This window comes from Mustela nigripes, chromosome 16 (assembly GCF_022355385.1).
Source record: "Mustela nigripes isolate SB6536 chromosome 16, MUSNIG.SB6536, whole genome shotgun sequence".
Lineage (NCBI taxonomy): Eukaryota > Metazoa > Chordata > Mammalia > Carnivora > Mustelidae > Mustela > Mustela nigripes.
This window is the reverse complement of record NC_081572.1, coordinates 49,899,755-49,913,081: the sequence shown is the minus strand read 5'-3', so window position 1 is coordinate 49,913,081 and position 13,327 is coordinate 49,899,755. Positions and strand designations below refer to the sequence as shown.

The following is a 13,327-nucleotide window of genomic DNA, read 5'->3' as shown; positions in this document are numbered from 1 at the left end:
TACTTATGTTAGTGTTGTTGTGAGGATTAAAGTCAAAGCTGGGCCTATCTGACTCTAGTCATAGCCCTTGGCTGCAAAAGACAAAACCTGCCCAAACTTTGACAAATAAAGGTCTGTGCAAAGTGCACACAATTGTAGCCTGTGGAATCTTAGGGAGCCAAGGGCAGAAGTACGGTGGAAGCTCTGAGGAAAGAGCTGGAACCAGATGCCAGTACTGACGTTCTCAGTAGGGCAGCTGGGAGGTGGAGAGGAAAAACCTGCCCTTTGGACAGCATGCCTGTGACCATGCCACTTTGGCCACTAGCTGTTTGTCTAAGTGCAGATAAAGCATAAACTCACTGAGAGTCTCTATGCTCAAGGAGGTCTAGTGAAGATGAGATAGAGGAGGAGGACTACAGTTCTCTCCTGACAGGAAGTGATCAAATGTTAGGGGTACAGAAGGTTTGCATAGAGGTCAGCAACCAGGGGCCAGGCTGGAAGCTGGGGCCCGTGTGTGCAACTGCAGTATCTGGGAAAGCTTTCTGGCTACATACACACTATAGAGTTTACGGTCTGAACAGCTGTCTGGGTGGGCTCAATCCTGGAATCTAAGACCTTGTGTGGCCAAGGTGGAACCCAGAGGGGCAAGACAGCAGAGGCCAGCTTGGCTGGGGGGTAAAATGGCCCATGGGATGAGACTGGCTGGGTCTAAAAGGGGTGCCTGAAGTAGACTGCTCTCCTTGCTCCTCCTTTTGGTGGGGTCAGTGGTTTCTGCCTTCAACAGATGGCTTTCCTGACCCGCAGCCCTTTCTCTTGTCACCCCTAGAGCAGACACTCAGAAAGCAAAGCGCTGGAATGGGGGTTCTTCAGTCACTCCCCCTTCGCCGCTCAGGATCACTGTCTCTGGGCGCCCTGGCCAGAGGCCTCCACCTCACCCCTTCAGGCCTTTAGGGAGCCCCGTGTCCACCTACGAAGTTACATTTCCTGCTGGGGTGAGGGTATGAGTCCAAGATAACAAGACTGGTTTCCTTTCACATATACCACTTCATTGTCTGAGGTTCGGTTGCATAAGGAATAACCGTGCAGTGCAAAAAATGTGTTAGAGATAAAGAAAGCACAAACTTCAAAAGAAGAATACATTAAGTAATCTCCGTAGATGCGTTTATTCACAGGCTTTTGGGTTCTCTCTAGATCCAGGGTCACCCTTGGCATAATTCCAATTTTCGGGGGGTAGGAAGCCCTTCCGTGGACACCTCTATTTTGCCACCTCTCTGGACCCAGGAAGGGGGTCCGCAGCCCGCCGCAGCTCTCCGCCCCTGGGGGCTCTCCCGACGGGGACTGACACCCCTGCAGACCACACTTGGTGCACTCCTCGCAGGCTGCCTCAGTTCCCTCTTCCGCAGAACCCGCGAACCGCTTGGCCTCCGGGTCCAGGGGCGCTGCGGGGGCGGGGCGGCGGCGGGCTCCGAGGGCTGCCGGAAGGGGTGTGAGTGCGGGGGCGGGCTCCGCGCCGCCCCGCCCCAGGGAGGGAGCCCTGGGCGCCGCATCCTGGCGCCCGCCTCCGAAGCCGCTGCAGCCACTGCCGTCGGGGAAGGTCCCGGCGCTGACATGACATCGCGTGGCTCTCGCCCGGGCCCAAATTCCCGGCGCCCCGCGCAGTAGCCCCGCGAAGAGGCGGACTCGACGGTGCCGACCGCGAAGAAAATCAGGCGGGCGGCATGGAGGCGGCGCACCTGCTCACGGCCGCCGACGTGCTGAGGCACTTCTCGGTGACGGTCGAGAGCGGCCTGAGGCCGGAGCAGGTGTCTGACGCGCGGGAGCGCTACGGCCCCAACGGTGAGAGCGCGGGCCTGGCCGGGGAAGCTAGGGGCCGCACGCGCGGCGGTCTCAGTTTACTCTCCTACTCCGAAACCGGGGAGCGGTCCTTCCCCCCTTACAGCCTTCGGTCCCCGGAGGCTGGCAGGAAGCGAGAGCTCCGGAAACTTCTGCAGATGCCTTTGGGGCGCTCGGAGGGGCTGTGCGGCCACCTTCGCGGGAGGTTGGGCGGATTCCGGGTTTAATGACCTGACGCCTGGCTCCCCTATCCCCAAAACCTAGGGAACCGTGCGGTCCTTCCGAGCTTCCCACATACACCCCCGACCCTATCCACTCCCTTAAGCGTGAATCCAGGACTATGCGCTGTCCGCCCTGCAGCCTGCCCTCATCATGCAGATGCACACGCGGAGATCAGCTGGCCAGGGACCAGTCAGGGACCCCGAGACCCAGCCTCCCAGCTGGCCCTGAGGGTCTCCCTGGGGGCTCAGTAAAACCTGCAGAAGGTGCAGCTTGTCAGCTGGCAGCCTTGGTGCCCCCACCCCCACCCCCAGGTCTTCCTCTTTCAGCAGCCCAAGGCGGATGTGGCTGGCGGGAGTCAGTGGGGGCTTTGAACTGCTGAGGCAGGAGACCCACCTTTTGCGGGGGTTGGAGCGAGGCGGGGGCGGGGGGCGGGCCGACTCAAGGCCTCACTCAGGGATTTGCCAGGGAATGCCTTTCCCTCTTGTGTGACCTGGAGCAACACCTGACCATCTCTGGGCTGGGAGGGAGCCTTCCCGCTATAGCTGTTTGGGTGGAAATGGCATTATTTCTTCCTCAGCTTCAAAGGAGTTTGTGATTCTCCATCTGCCAGAAGGCATAACAAATACCAAGTACTATCCAGATGGGGCCCCAGGCACATTTGGAGGCCCTGTGAAGGTGGAAAATGTGGAGATCCCCTCGTCAAGTCACTTGCCACTCTCTTCATCCACCCCCATGGCATTGGGCACAATGTTAGGGATCCAGATGAAAATGTCCCCTCCATCCCCAAAGTGCAGCCTGGACCCACTTTGTGTTAGGACTTGGGGCCTCACCCATTCAGGGATCCCAGCCAGCCAGAAGGGAGAGTGCTCGGGCCTGAGTGTCTCATGGCTCAGGGATGGCTAAAATTACTGAGAGCTGTCAGAAAGGAAGCTTTGGGTTTTGTATTGGCTTATGAAAACCACCTCTTATATAAATATTATCTTTCTGGAGCAGAAATCCTTTTCTGAAAAAATTAGTTGCTATATTTAGTTGAGCTGTGGGAGGAACTAGAGAGATAAATATTATTTAATATCCTCCATTAGTGACTTGGCAAGGAGGGTGTCATTGCTGCTAGAGGGCAAGACAGCAGGACCTGTCCCCGAACCTTGGGGTGGGGATGGGAGTTAGAGCAGCAGATCTGGGGTTCCATAGCCTCTTTTTTGCTGCTGTGGCCTCCATCTTGGGAGTCCTGCATCCCAAGGAAAACTGGAGACCCAGCCTTTGGTTCTGCCTCCAGACGCCCTGTGTAGCCCTGGGAAACATCCCTCTTCTTCCTGGTTCCCATGTGTTCATTGATCCAGCAGGGGGCTGCCTGAGAAGGGGGGAACCTCTCCTTCTTTCCTATGTTGTTTTGTGTGGGTAAGGGGATTTGGGGGTGAGCAAGCCACAGAGCATCTGTGTGAGGTGATGGATAAGGATGTTGGAGTATAGGTCCCCGAAGAGGTGGATGTGCATTCAGGGGATGGCAGGTATGCAGCCATTGGTTGGGGGCTGTTGATGGGTTTCCCTGGTTCCCTTGTGTTTTGGTAATAATAATAAAAGCTAGTGATCACTGAGCACTTACTATGTGCCAGGCACTCTTCTTAACATTTGCCTCTCTTAATTATTCCCCCAAACAACTCCATGAAAACAACTGTTGTAACTCCCCTTTTATGGAGGAGGTAACTGAGTCACCAGCATATTAGCTTGCCCAAGGTCCCACAATACTTGGTAGAACTGGTACTGGGTACCTAACCCTCTTTAGCCTCACTTTTTCTGTCTGTACAAGGGAGTCACTTGTTCCACAGGCCCTGGATCCGTGGTATTGGTGGCTGTGCTAGGAGGTGGGTTAGCTAGGCAGTAGCTATGCCAGCAATGCCACCAGCCTCACAGGGCCCCAGAGATCCCTCGGATCACTGACTGGCTTCTTCCTTTGGAAGCATTTCAGGGCTCTGGAAGTCCTCAGGTGAGGAGAGGGGAGCCAGTTGCCCCTTCCTGCCTCACACTCTTACTCTGATCAGCCCCAGCTGAAGAGGAGGCATGGGGGTCCTTTCTATAGGCACCGGGGAGGTCTTTCTCTCTTGGGTGATCTGGAGTGGTATACGCATCTCTTGGGTAGGGCTGGCAGAGTTTTGAACCTTAGCTCTGCCCTCTTCATAGCTGTGTCATCCTAAATAAGCCACTTCTCCTCTCTCTGTCTTGATTTCCTCATCATAGGGTTGCTTGTAAGTGCGTACACCAAGCCATGCCTCTTTGTAGCAGAAGAGTCTGGGCCAGGCTCCAGGCCAGCTGGCTGGTGGGGGTGAGCCAAACCTACAGGTGGAGGGAAACACCCCAGGGACTAGTGTCCTCCCCCACCCAGGAGTCTATGCACCTGCAAAGTCGTTAGTGCTGGAAACCACAAAGAACTCATTTGCTTAAGTCCTAGGGTTTGCAAATTCTGCTAGCCGATGGAGGAAGGGAGGCTGTAAAGCAGGGACTGGAGGTCCTGCCCTGCCACCTTCTCTTCCTCCTTCCTCAGCAGTGCGGGTGAGTTTGCCACCCAGGAGTCCCCCATATGCACAGAACACAGCCTATCTCAACCAGTGAATAGACAATGTCCTCTGGAGCCCCAACAGGGCAGTGAGTAGGAGGCTCCTGGCCCAGCACCTCTTATGAGCATGCCCTGCTCTGTAGGTCCCAGAGGTGCCCACAGGACTCAGCTTCTTCCAGAGGCTTTCTACATCCTTTCAGTTTTTTTTTTTTTTTTTTAATGAAACTGTGCACAGAGTACAACATTCAGAGGGTACAGAAGACATTATAAAGTCTCCCTAGACCTGTCCCCAACCACAGTGTTCCCAGTGCTTTGTGTCTCCTTTCCAAGATATTCTGTGTACATACACATCTAGATCTGTGATCTTTTCTACGCAAACAGTAATGATCGTGAGTGCTGTTTTGCCCCTGTTTTTCCGTGATAATCACTCTTGGGGTCTGCAGTCTTCTTTGCAGAGTTTCATGTGGCTGTTGTAGTATTTCTTTGCCTGGCTTTTGGAGGGCACTTGAATTGTTCATAGCCTCTCCTATGACTCGTTACAAGGCATACTCTTGTCCTCACATCACTTGTCACACACTTGTCAATATTGCCAAAGGTTAAATTCCTAGAAGTGGAATCCTTGGGTCAAAAGGCATGTGTAGTATAAATTTGACAGCTGTTATTAAGTTGTTCTTCTTAAAATAGACATGCCTGTTTCCACACCCCTGCACAACGGCAGTGCATTACCGGACATTTTGATCCGTGCCCATCGGGTGGTAAAGAAAGGGTCTTCTCATAGTTTTACTTTGCATTTCACTGTTTACAAATGGGGTTGGGCATTTTTCCATATATTTAGGAGCTATTTGATTTCCTCGTGTCCTTGAACGGACTGCCCATCACCTTTGCTGGATATGAGCCAGAGCAAGAGGCTGAATTGTGTTGGGCTTCTCCTCCCAAGTGCACCAACACCCAGTGGTCCTGGAGAGCCCAGTGATATAGGAGTCATGCAAGATCCCAGAAGTCTGGGGTTGTTCCCCTTCTGGGGGAGGGTCCCTAACAGGAACCAGAGCCTGCTATCCTGGGCCTTACACTGCCCATCTGTGTCATGGATACATTGGCACCAGAGCTGCAGGTGGAAGGAATGGCCAGATTTAGATTACTGCCAGTGGTCCCTGGGGCTGTGACCTTATCTCCTGCCCTCAGCCCAGACCCCAGCTGGCCTCTGGAACTCAGAAAATACAGATGTGTGGCCCTTGGAAAATTGGCCAAGGGGAATGGGGCCAAGCAGGAGGACGGGGTGAGGTCTGAGTGGTCCAAATCGCTGGGTGGCCTCAGGAAGACTTGTCCCTCCTTGACCTCAGTGTCCTCCTCAGTTACAGACATGGAACCTCTAAAGAGATCTCCTGAAGACCTTTCAGGATGTGAAATGGCTCTGGGATCTGAGGGAGGTTTGTTTTGCTTGCAGGTGTTGGTCTTTCAGGCTTCCTTGTAGACTTCACGCCCACTGGCCCTCTTGGACAGTCTTAGAGCCCCCTCCCAGGAGCAGCCACCCCTCCCTTTGTACCAGGAGCTCCCTGAGGCAGGGCTGAGTCTGTCCACAGTACACAGCTGGCACACAGCTGGCACACAGATGCTAAGCAACCCCGTTGCCAGGGTTTCCTAGTGCCAGATCAGCCAGGTTGGCTGTAGATCCCTGCACTGGGACAGCTGCTTCCCAAGGCCCCCTTGAGAGCAGGACCATGTTGTCCACTCTAGGTAGGTCCTTGAGACCCAGACAGGACCAGGTGGGCTGGGTGGGGTCTGCTCAGTGAAGGCGTCTCCCTGACTCTGCAAGTGGTGATTTAATTGCTCTGTAAACCTGACCTTTGAGGACGACCTTGGTGAGCTCTTGCCTCTCCAGGCTGGAACCGACATTTAGAAGTTGAAATACCAGTTTCCAATGGTTTGAGATGAGAAGAAAGGAGTCGAGAGGGTAGATTAGGAGAGCAGGTGGTGCATGGAGCCTAGGGCAGCCTTGGCCCTGCACCCCACTTCTCCTGGGCTCCAGGCACTGGGCCCAGGGCCTTTAGCTGAACCATGGGGCAACTGAGTAAACAATTAAACAATTCTGTGAGGCTCTTTGTGGACCTAGGGATGACTCAGCCCCTCCCCACCCTGGAAGTGCTCAAGTCAGGTGCGGGTGGCCCTGATACTGATGACTGGTCAAGAAGGGCAGGGTGATAGGGAGAGGGGCTTTCCAGGAAGCCTTCCTGAGAGGCTGGGGGTTAGGGAAGGGTGCTCTGTGCAGAAGGAATGGCTTGAGCAAAATCTTGGAGCGGGAAAAAGCTCTAGCAAAACCAGGGAAGGTGGTAGCAATTCTGAGGCATTTCGCTTGGCTGGCAGACGGACATATGCCTAAGCCATAGGAGGATTCTGGATGGCCAGGTTCAGGCAGATCCAGGAAGGCCCTGAAGGTCATCCTAAGGTTGGTCTTAATTCTGCTGGCCAAGAAGAGCCATTGAGGGTCCATGAGTAGGGCACAGGCAGGGTCATTCACTCGCTCACAGATATTTTTGAGCACCTACTATATGCCAGGCACTGCTTCAGGCGTTGGAAACACTGGAAACACTGCACTTAACAAAAATCCTACTGGCATGGAGCTTCATTTTAATAACTAATATTATAGCTAATGTTTATTGAGTACTTACCATGTGCTGTGCCTGTTCTAAGAAATTTATGAATAGCATGTCGTTTAATCTTCACAGTGACTTTAAGAGGAGTTACTATTATACTTATTTTGCATATGGGAAACTGAGGCACAGAATGGGTTAAGTAACTTTTCCATAGCCAGAGAACTTATCAAGAGTTAGAGCAAGACATGAACTTAGCCCTCTGGGCCAGACTCCTTGCTCTAAACCATGAAGCTTCTCTGATCATATACTCCTTTTTGCCTCCCAGGACCCACAGACTAACTTCAGACCCCTCCAGGCCAGCCCCACATTGGGCATATGGGGGTGTAGGCCAACTCAATCTGGCATCAGTGACCCAGAGCAGGGGTTGTCTGGCAGAGTCCACCAGGTGAGAGGGCCAGAGCTACACTATTTCAGAAGAATAATGAGGGGTTACTTCCCACCAGGCAGGCCCAGCTAGGATGGGGGGAATTTTTCCTACTGCCATCTTTTCCTGCACAGCCTGGCGAATGACATCAAGAGGCAGGCAGGGCTGGGCCATTCTCTCCATTGAAAAAGTGGGATATCTGGCACTGCTGAGGGCTCAACTCCCTCCCCAACACAGCCGGAGGATAGCAAGAGGGAAATAACATCTAACGGGGATGCCTGGGGAGAGGCTGGGAGGGTGCTCTCCATTTAATCGCTGCTAGTCTCCTGGCCCCTCCTAGTTCCTCCATGGCCCAGAGAGCCAGTCATGTGAAGGGAAAATTGGATTGTCTGGGGTCTTGGCAGGATTAGAATTTGAAGAAGACCAGGCCTGAGGAGACAGAGCCTAGTAACTCTCAAAAAACGCTCACTAAAACCACCTGTGAGGATAGCAGAGCCTTTTGGGGCAGGGCTGATTTGGCTAGTGGTTCTGGGGTCACAATGGAGGGGTGAGTTAGTCGATGGGGTGAGGGCATCCAACCTAACAATCGGGACATAGGATGCCAAGTTCTCTCTCTCAAGTAACTTTGGCCAGGGAAGGCAGTGGGATGTTGTAGGAAGGCAGAGCAGCTTAGGAGCTAATCAGGAGGTGCCAAGCAGTGGGACAAAAGCCAGACCACCTGAGTTCAGGGCTGCCACCTCCCAGCTGTATGACCACAAACTAGTCCTTCAACCTCTCTGTGCCTCAGTTGTCTGCTCTATAAAATGGGAATAATAATTGTCTCTTCCTTGTCAGGTTGTTGGGGACTCCCGTGAGAGTTAAAGCACTAGATGATGCATGGGACCTGGCACACTCAACACTAATAATTCAGCTGTAGTTATTCTAGCTCTGGAGGGCCCTCGTGTATGCTTTGTGTATGATATCTCCCCATCGATCTCCGGAAATAATGGAGGTAGAGCATTTGGCACGCTGCTTAGGACATAGAAGGTGCTCAGTAAATGTGGTTTTTATTAATAATGATGATAATCCTCACAGCAGCCCTTCAGGTTTGGGCTGGGTACCCTACCTTCCATATGAGGTTCAGGACTGCACTGGGGAGCCAGCTGCTCAGGCAAGACTAGAAACGTGTACATTGTCTGTGCAGAGGTAGGCAGGGCATCTTCTGTGACCTCGTGGCTAGCTGAGCCTTCCCCAAGGGAGTGGGTAAGGGTAGAAGGGGAACCTTGTAGGTCTGGGGAGAAGGGGGTGCCAGTCAGGATCCAGGAACAAACCCCATGTCTCAATGACTTAAAACAATACAGGTCATTTCTTCCTCACACTGTATGTATATACATATCTCAGTGGCAGGTTATCTGGGGGCTTCAGGTTTCCTATACTCTGTGATTCTGGTTCACAGAGCAGACACCATCTCACAGGTTGCTGGTTACCGGGCCACAGAGGGCCAGAGAGCTCTAGATCTGCACTGTCCAATACGCAGCCACTAGCCTTGGGTGGTTCTTTAAATTTAAAGGAATGAGAATTAAGTAGAATTTAAAATTTGGCTCCTCACTCACATTAACCACATTGCCAGTGCTCGGTAGGTATGTGCAGTTAGTAGCTACAGTATGAGACAGTGCAGCTAAAGGGCACTTCCATCAGCACAGAAAGTTCTCCAGGACACTGCCTTTCTAACTCCAGAGTCTCCTGCCACCACGTTAGTGCCCCTGCCCAGAACTAACTTGAATCCTTCTTTTTGTAACTTGCACGACGTCCGCAGTCCTACTATGTGTGCACAAGGGGGAAAGAATCAGAAGTATCTGGGGGAACAAATGACCACCAAAGAGTGGCTACTGAGTCAGATTTTGGGTCAGAATGTGGAAGGGGAGATCACCCAGACAGACAGAGGGCAGCTTGTGGGGAACTCGGGCTGCTCTGTGTGCCCTGTGACATTGCTTCCCAACCCCAGGCCTTGACCCTGCTCAGAAAAAATGCCTTTATACGGTGGTCTAGGGGCTACATGCCTGACAGAGGGTAGGGGTGAGGGAGACCGCAGGAGGGATTCAGGTTAATCTTATGGATAAACTCTTCCTCTGGTCAGGAACCTTGAAGGCATTCACAGAGGTAGGGGGTTTAGAAGTCTCTCCTGGGTAGAGCGTGGCAGAAGCAGACTGATGTGTGTCATGAGGTTAGAACAGTTCTGTGCCAAGGCTGGTGCATGGCAGAGATGACCTCTACAGGACCCTGCTCCATTGGAGAACTGGCCCAGAAAACCAGACCTGGCCCTCCCCCTGCCTTTCCTGTTCACTTCAGCTAAATAGATCAGAAGGAAAAAGTCTGTTTGATTTTAATCTCAATGCAGGACACTGGAGATTACATTTTCCACGGAAAATGTCAGCTGTTGCCTAAAATAGGACTAGGGAGAAAAAGCTAGAAAATGTATTTTTAGGTTATATGTTTCCCTCCTGGGTTCCTGCAGTCCAGTGGGCTGCTTGATACTCTCCATGGTTCAGCTGCCAGGTGCCCCAGATCTTCCACACAGATGGTCTCAGGAGAGGGCTCCCACAGGAAAAGTCTTTGCTGATACCTGAGTGAAAAACAGGTGGGCAGATCCATGGACCTGTGTCAAGAAGGAGGAAGAAGAAGGGAGAGCCAGCCTAGGGTAGAGGCTCAGAGTCTGCATTGCTCACAAGCTCCCAGGTGATGTCAATGCTGCTGGCCTGGAAACTCTACTCAGCAGTGGGGCTCGGGTAGGCTCAGTCTGGGAGGCACCCCAGACAGGCCTCAGCAGGACCTAAGCTCAGCCGATGGAGAGAGAGGCCCATTGGAATCCACCCTTTGAGGCCCAGCTCCTGCCTCTTCCCATAGACCTGCCTATTTGCTGTGTGATCTTGTTCAAGTCATGTTCCCACCCTGGATCTCGGTTCTTGCAGCTGTGAAACAGGGTGAACACCTGCCCTGTCAACCTTTGGGCTGTTGGGAAGGAAGATTCAAAGACTTCAGGTACCCAGGTGGCCCACTCTGTCTGGAATAAAAAGTGCTTCAGGAAATGTAAGAGATACAAATAGAGCTTGTAAAGTGACAGCAGGTCCTGGTGGTGTTTGGGAACATCATTCCTCAGAATGTTCTGTGGGTTGCAGACTGGACATATGGGATGGGACTTGCCCCCAAGTAGAGGGGCTGGGAGAGGACAAGTTGAGACTCAACCTCCAGGAACTGAACCATGGCAGGTTAGACACTGTCTGGGATGCTGGCTGCTGACGTCGTGTTGGAGGGAACCCCCACGTAGGGCAGGGCTCAGCAGGCTGGCCTGGCCATGCTGTAGGCCTTACCTCAGTGCTCCTGGAGGAGCAGGTATGTCAGAGGTAGCCTGGGCTGATGTTCTCAATTTGAGGGAGGGACTCCCTTGCTGTGGCCATGTGGGGCCTCGAATAGGATTGTGCAGCCATCTGAGAAAGAGCACTACAGGGGAGCTATCAACTTACTGTGATCTCAGGGGTCCCGTCTCTCCTCCAGTTTGTTCCATTACTCCTCTGTACATGGGGGAGGGACCAGAAGGACCCTCCTGGCTCTGATCTTGTCAGGCCATACCAGATCTTCCTTAACCAGGGTGGGATGAAGTGAGTGGAGGAATGGAAGCCTCTGGGCTCAGACCATCCATTCTGTGACCTCAGAGAGCGGTGGGAGCATGACTACACCATTATGAAGGCCCGGGTAGGCACAGCTGGGAGAATGGCTGAGGCTCCTCCATGGTCCTACTGCATAATTCGGTTATCTCTTGTCTCCTCATGGCTCCTGTGGCTTGCCTGGATCCTGAAGAGCTCCCAACTGAGGAAGGTGAGTCTTGGGCCAGGGCAGGCTGCAAGGCCTTGAGCCATTCACTCTCGGGTTGTGTCCCTCCCTCTCCCCAACAGAGTGAGGATTTGCGGACATGCACCCCCCCACACCAGTATCACCCACCTATGCCTCTAAGGCCTCAGGCTCTTGCTCTTTGAATGGTAGGGAGGGAGTGGGCCAGGTGGTCTCCTAGGTGGTCCCAGCTCTGAATGAGGGTAGGTCAGTTGGTAAGGGACCCAAGGTTTACGTGGTGCTCCAATTCTCAGGGAAGTCCCTGTGGGAGCTGGTGCTGGAACAGTTTGAGGACCTCCTGGTGCGCATCCTGCTGTTGGCTGCCCTGGTCTCCTTCGTAAGTAAGGCCCCATCGCACAGCATCAGAAAGCCTGGAAGGGAAAGCCAGGTTGGGGCAGTGCTCAGAGGCCCAGACTCTGAACTAGAGGTCTGTTCTCTCAGCCATGGACATCCCTGGGCCTCTACCCATCCCCTTCCTTGCTCAGACTTCAGCTTCCCTTGCCTGAACCCTCAAAGCCTGCCCCCTACACACTGGACTGCTCCCATCTGTCCCCTTCCACTCTGGCTGTCAGAGTGAGCTTTCAGAAGCACAGGTATGATCCCTACCCCTCCCTGTCTTAGGGCACAACCTAAGCACTCAACCACAGCACTGTTGACATTTTGGACCAGATAATTCTTTGTCTGGAGGCTGTCCTATGAGCTCGGGAATATTTAGAAGCATTAGGAAGCATTCCGGACCTCTACTCACCAATGCCAGTGGTACTGCCCAGTTGTGACAGTCTAAAGTCTCCAGATATTGCCAAATTATCCTTCGTGGAGAGCCCTTTCCATGGCTTCCAGTGCCCCACAGAAGAATGTGGGCCTTAACCTCTTACAGCTTGTCTGTGGCTGCTCTCCTTTTGCCCCTCCCCCATTCTTACTGCCTGAACCCCTCCTGGACCTTGCTGGGCCCTGGGGAGGTGGAACACTACTTGTCACTGATGGCTGAGCAGCAGAAATCCGAAGGTAATGCAGGGAAATGGCCACCCTGAGAGTGGATGCAGTTCCTGCTCTTGGCCCTGTGCCCAGCAGGGCCTGGGGAGGAGACCTCATGTTGGTGACATGGAGTGCAGGGAAGCAGGGGCCCAGCCAGCTGTGTCTGGCCTTCCTGGCAACTGTTCTTGTGGAAACTGATGACTCTTTTTTTTTTTTTACTATAATTTTTTATTTTTTATAAACATATATTTTTATCCCCAGGGGTACAGGTCTGTGAATCACCAGGTTTACACACTTCACAGCACTCACCAAAACACAGAAACTGATGACTTTTACAGAGGAAAAAAGCCTGTCGGGGCAGGTGCCTTATAACAGCTTAGCTAAAATGGTGTCAGCACCCCTCCACAGTGCGATGGACACTCTGAGACCTGTGGAAGGGAGTGAGAAGTACCCCCCTTGGGCCAAGAGGTGGGAATAGGACTTTAACCAGGTTAAAGGGCTCTGGCTGGAGTTATGCCTCTCTGGCCAATGGACTTCAAAATGAGCCTGTAGCGGGAGCATCTGGGTTTGCTAACACACGGACTGCAGGGCCTCACCCCAAAGTTTCTGACACAGGAAGACTGGGATAGACCCCGAGAATTGCGTTTTTAGCAAGTTTCCACGGGATACTGCGGTTGCCAGTCTGGCATCAAACTTGGAAAACCACAACTAGGCAGAGAGTGAGACCTCCAGCTGTACAACTGCCCCACATCCTGAAAGTTGGCTGGGTGGGGCGTGAATGGTGGCAGTCACTGCCTACAGATAAGCCAAGGCCTCCGTGCAGCCCTCTCCCAGCCCAGGCCTCCCCAGGGCTATCTCTTCCAAGGCAGGAGGCAGCAGACCCAGAGT

The 13,327-nt window shown here is 53.1% G+C and overlaps 1 protein-coding gene across 2 annotated transcripts in view; it reads left to right on the top strand.

Annotated features, from left to right (window-relative positions):
• Positions 1–1,471: 1,471 nt before the first annotated feature.
• The window catches only part of ATP2A3 (ATPase sarcoplasmic/endoplasmic reticulum Ca2+ transporting 3), a 34,322-nt gene continuing 22,466 nt past the window's right edge, over positions 1,472–13,327 (top strand). The window contains exons 1-3 of one of the 2 annotated variants that reach the window (XM_059379879.1): positions 1,472–1,815; positions 11,435–11,452; positions 11,719–11,801. In XM_059379879.1, coding sequence (XP_059235862.1) covers positions 1,698–1,815; positions 11,435–11,452; positions 11,719–11,801 — 219 coding nt within the window. In that variant the 5' untranslated portion in view covers positions 1,472–1,697. The remainder of the gene's footprint in view (positions 1,816–11,434; positions 11,453–11,718; positions 11,802–13,327) is intronic. The other variant, XM_059379878.1, reaches the window with a different exon arrangement.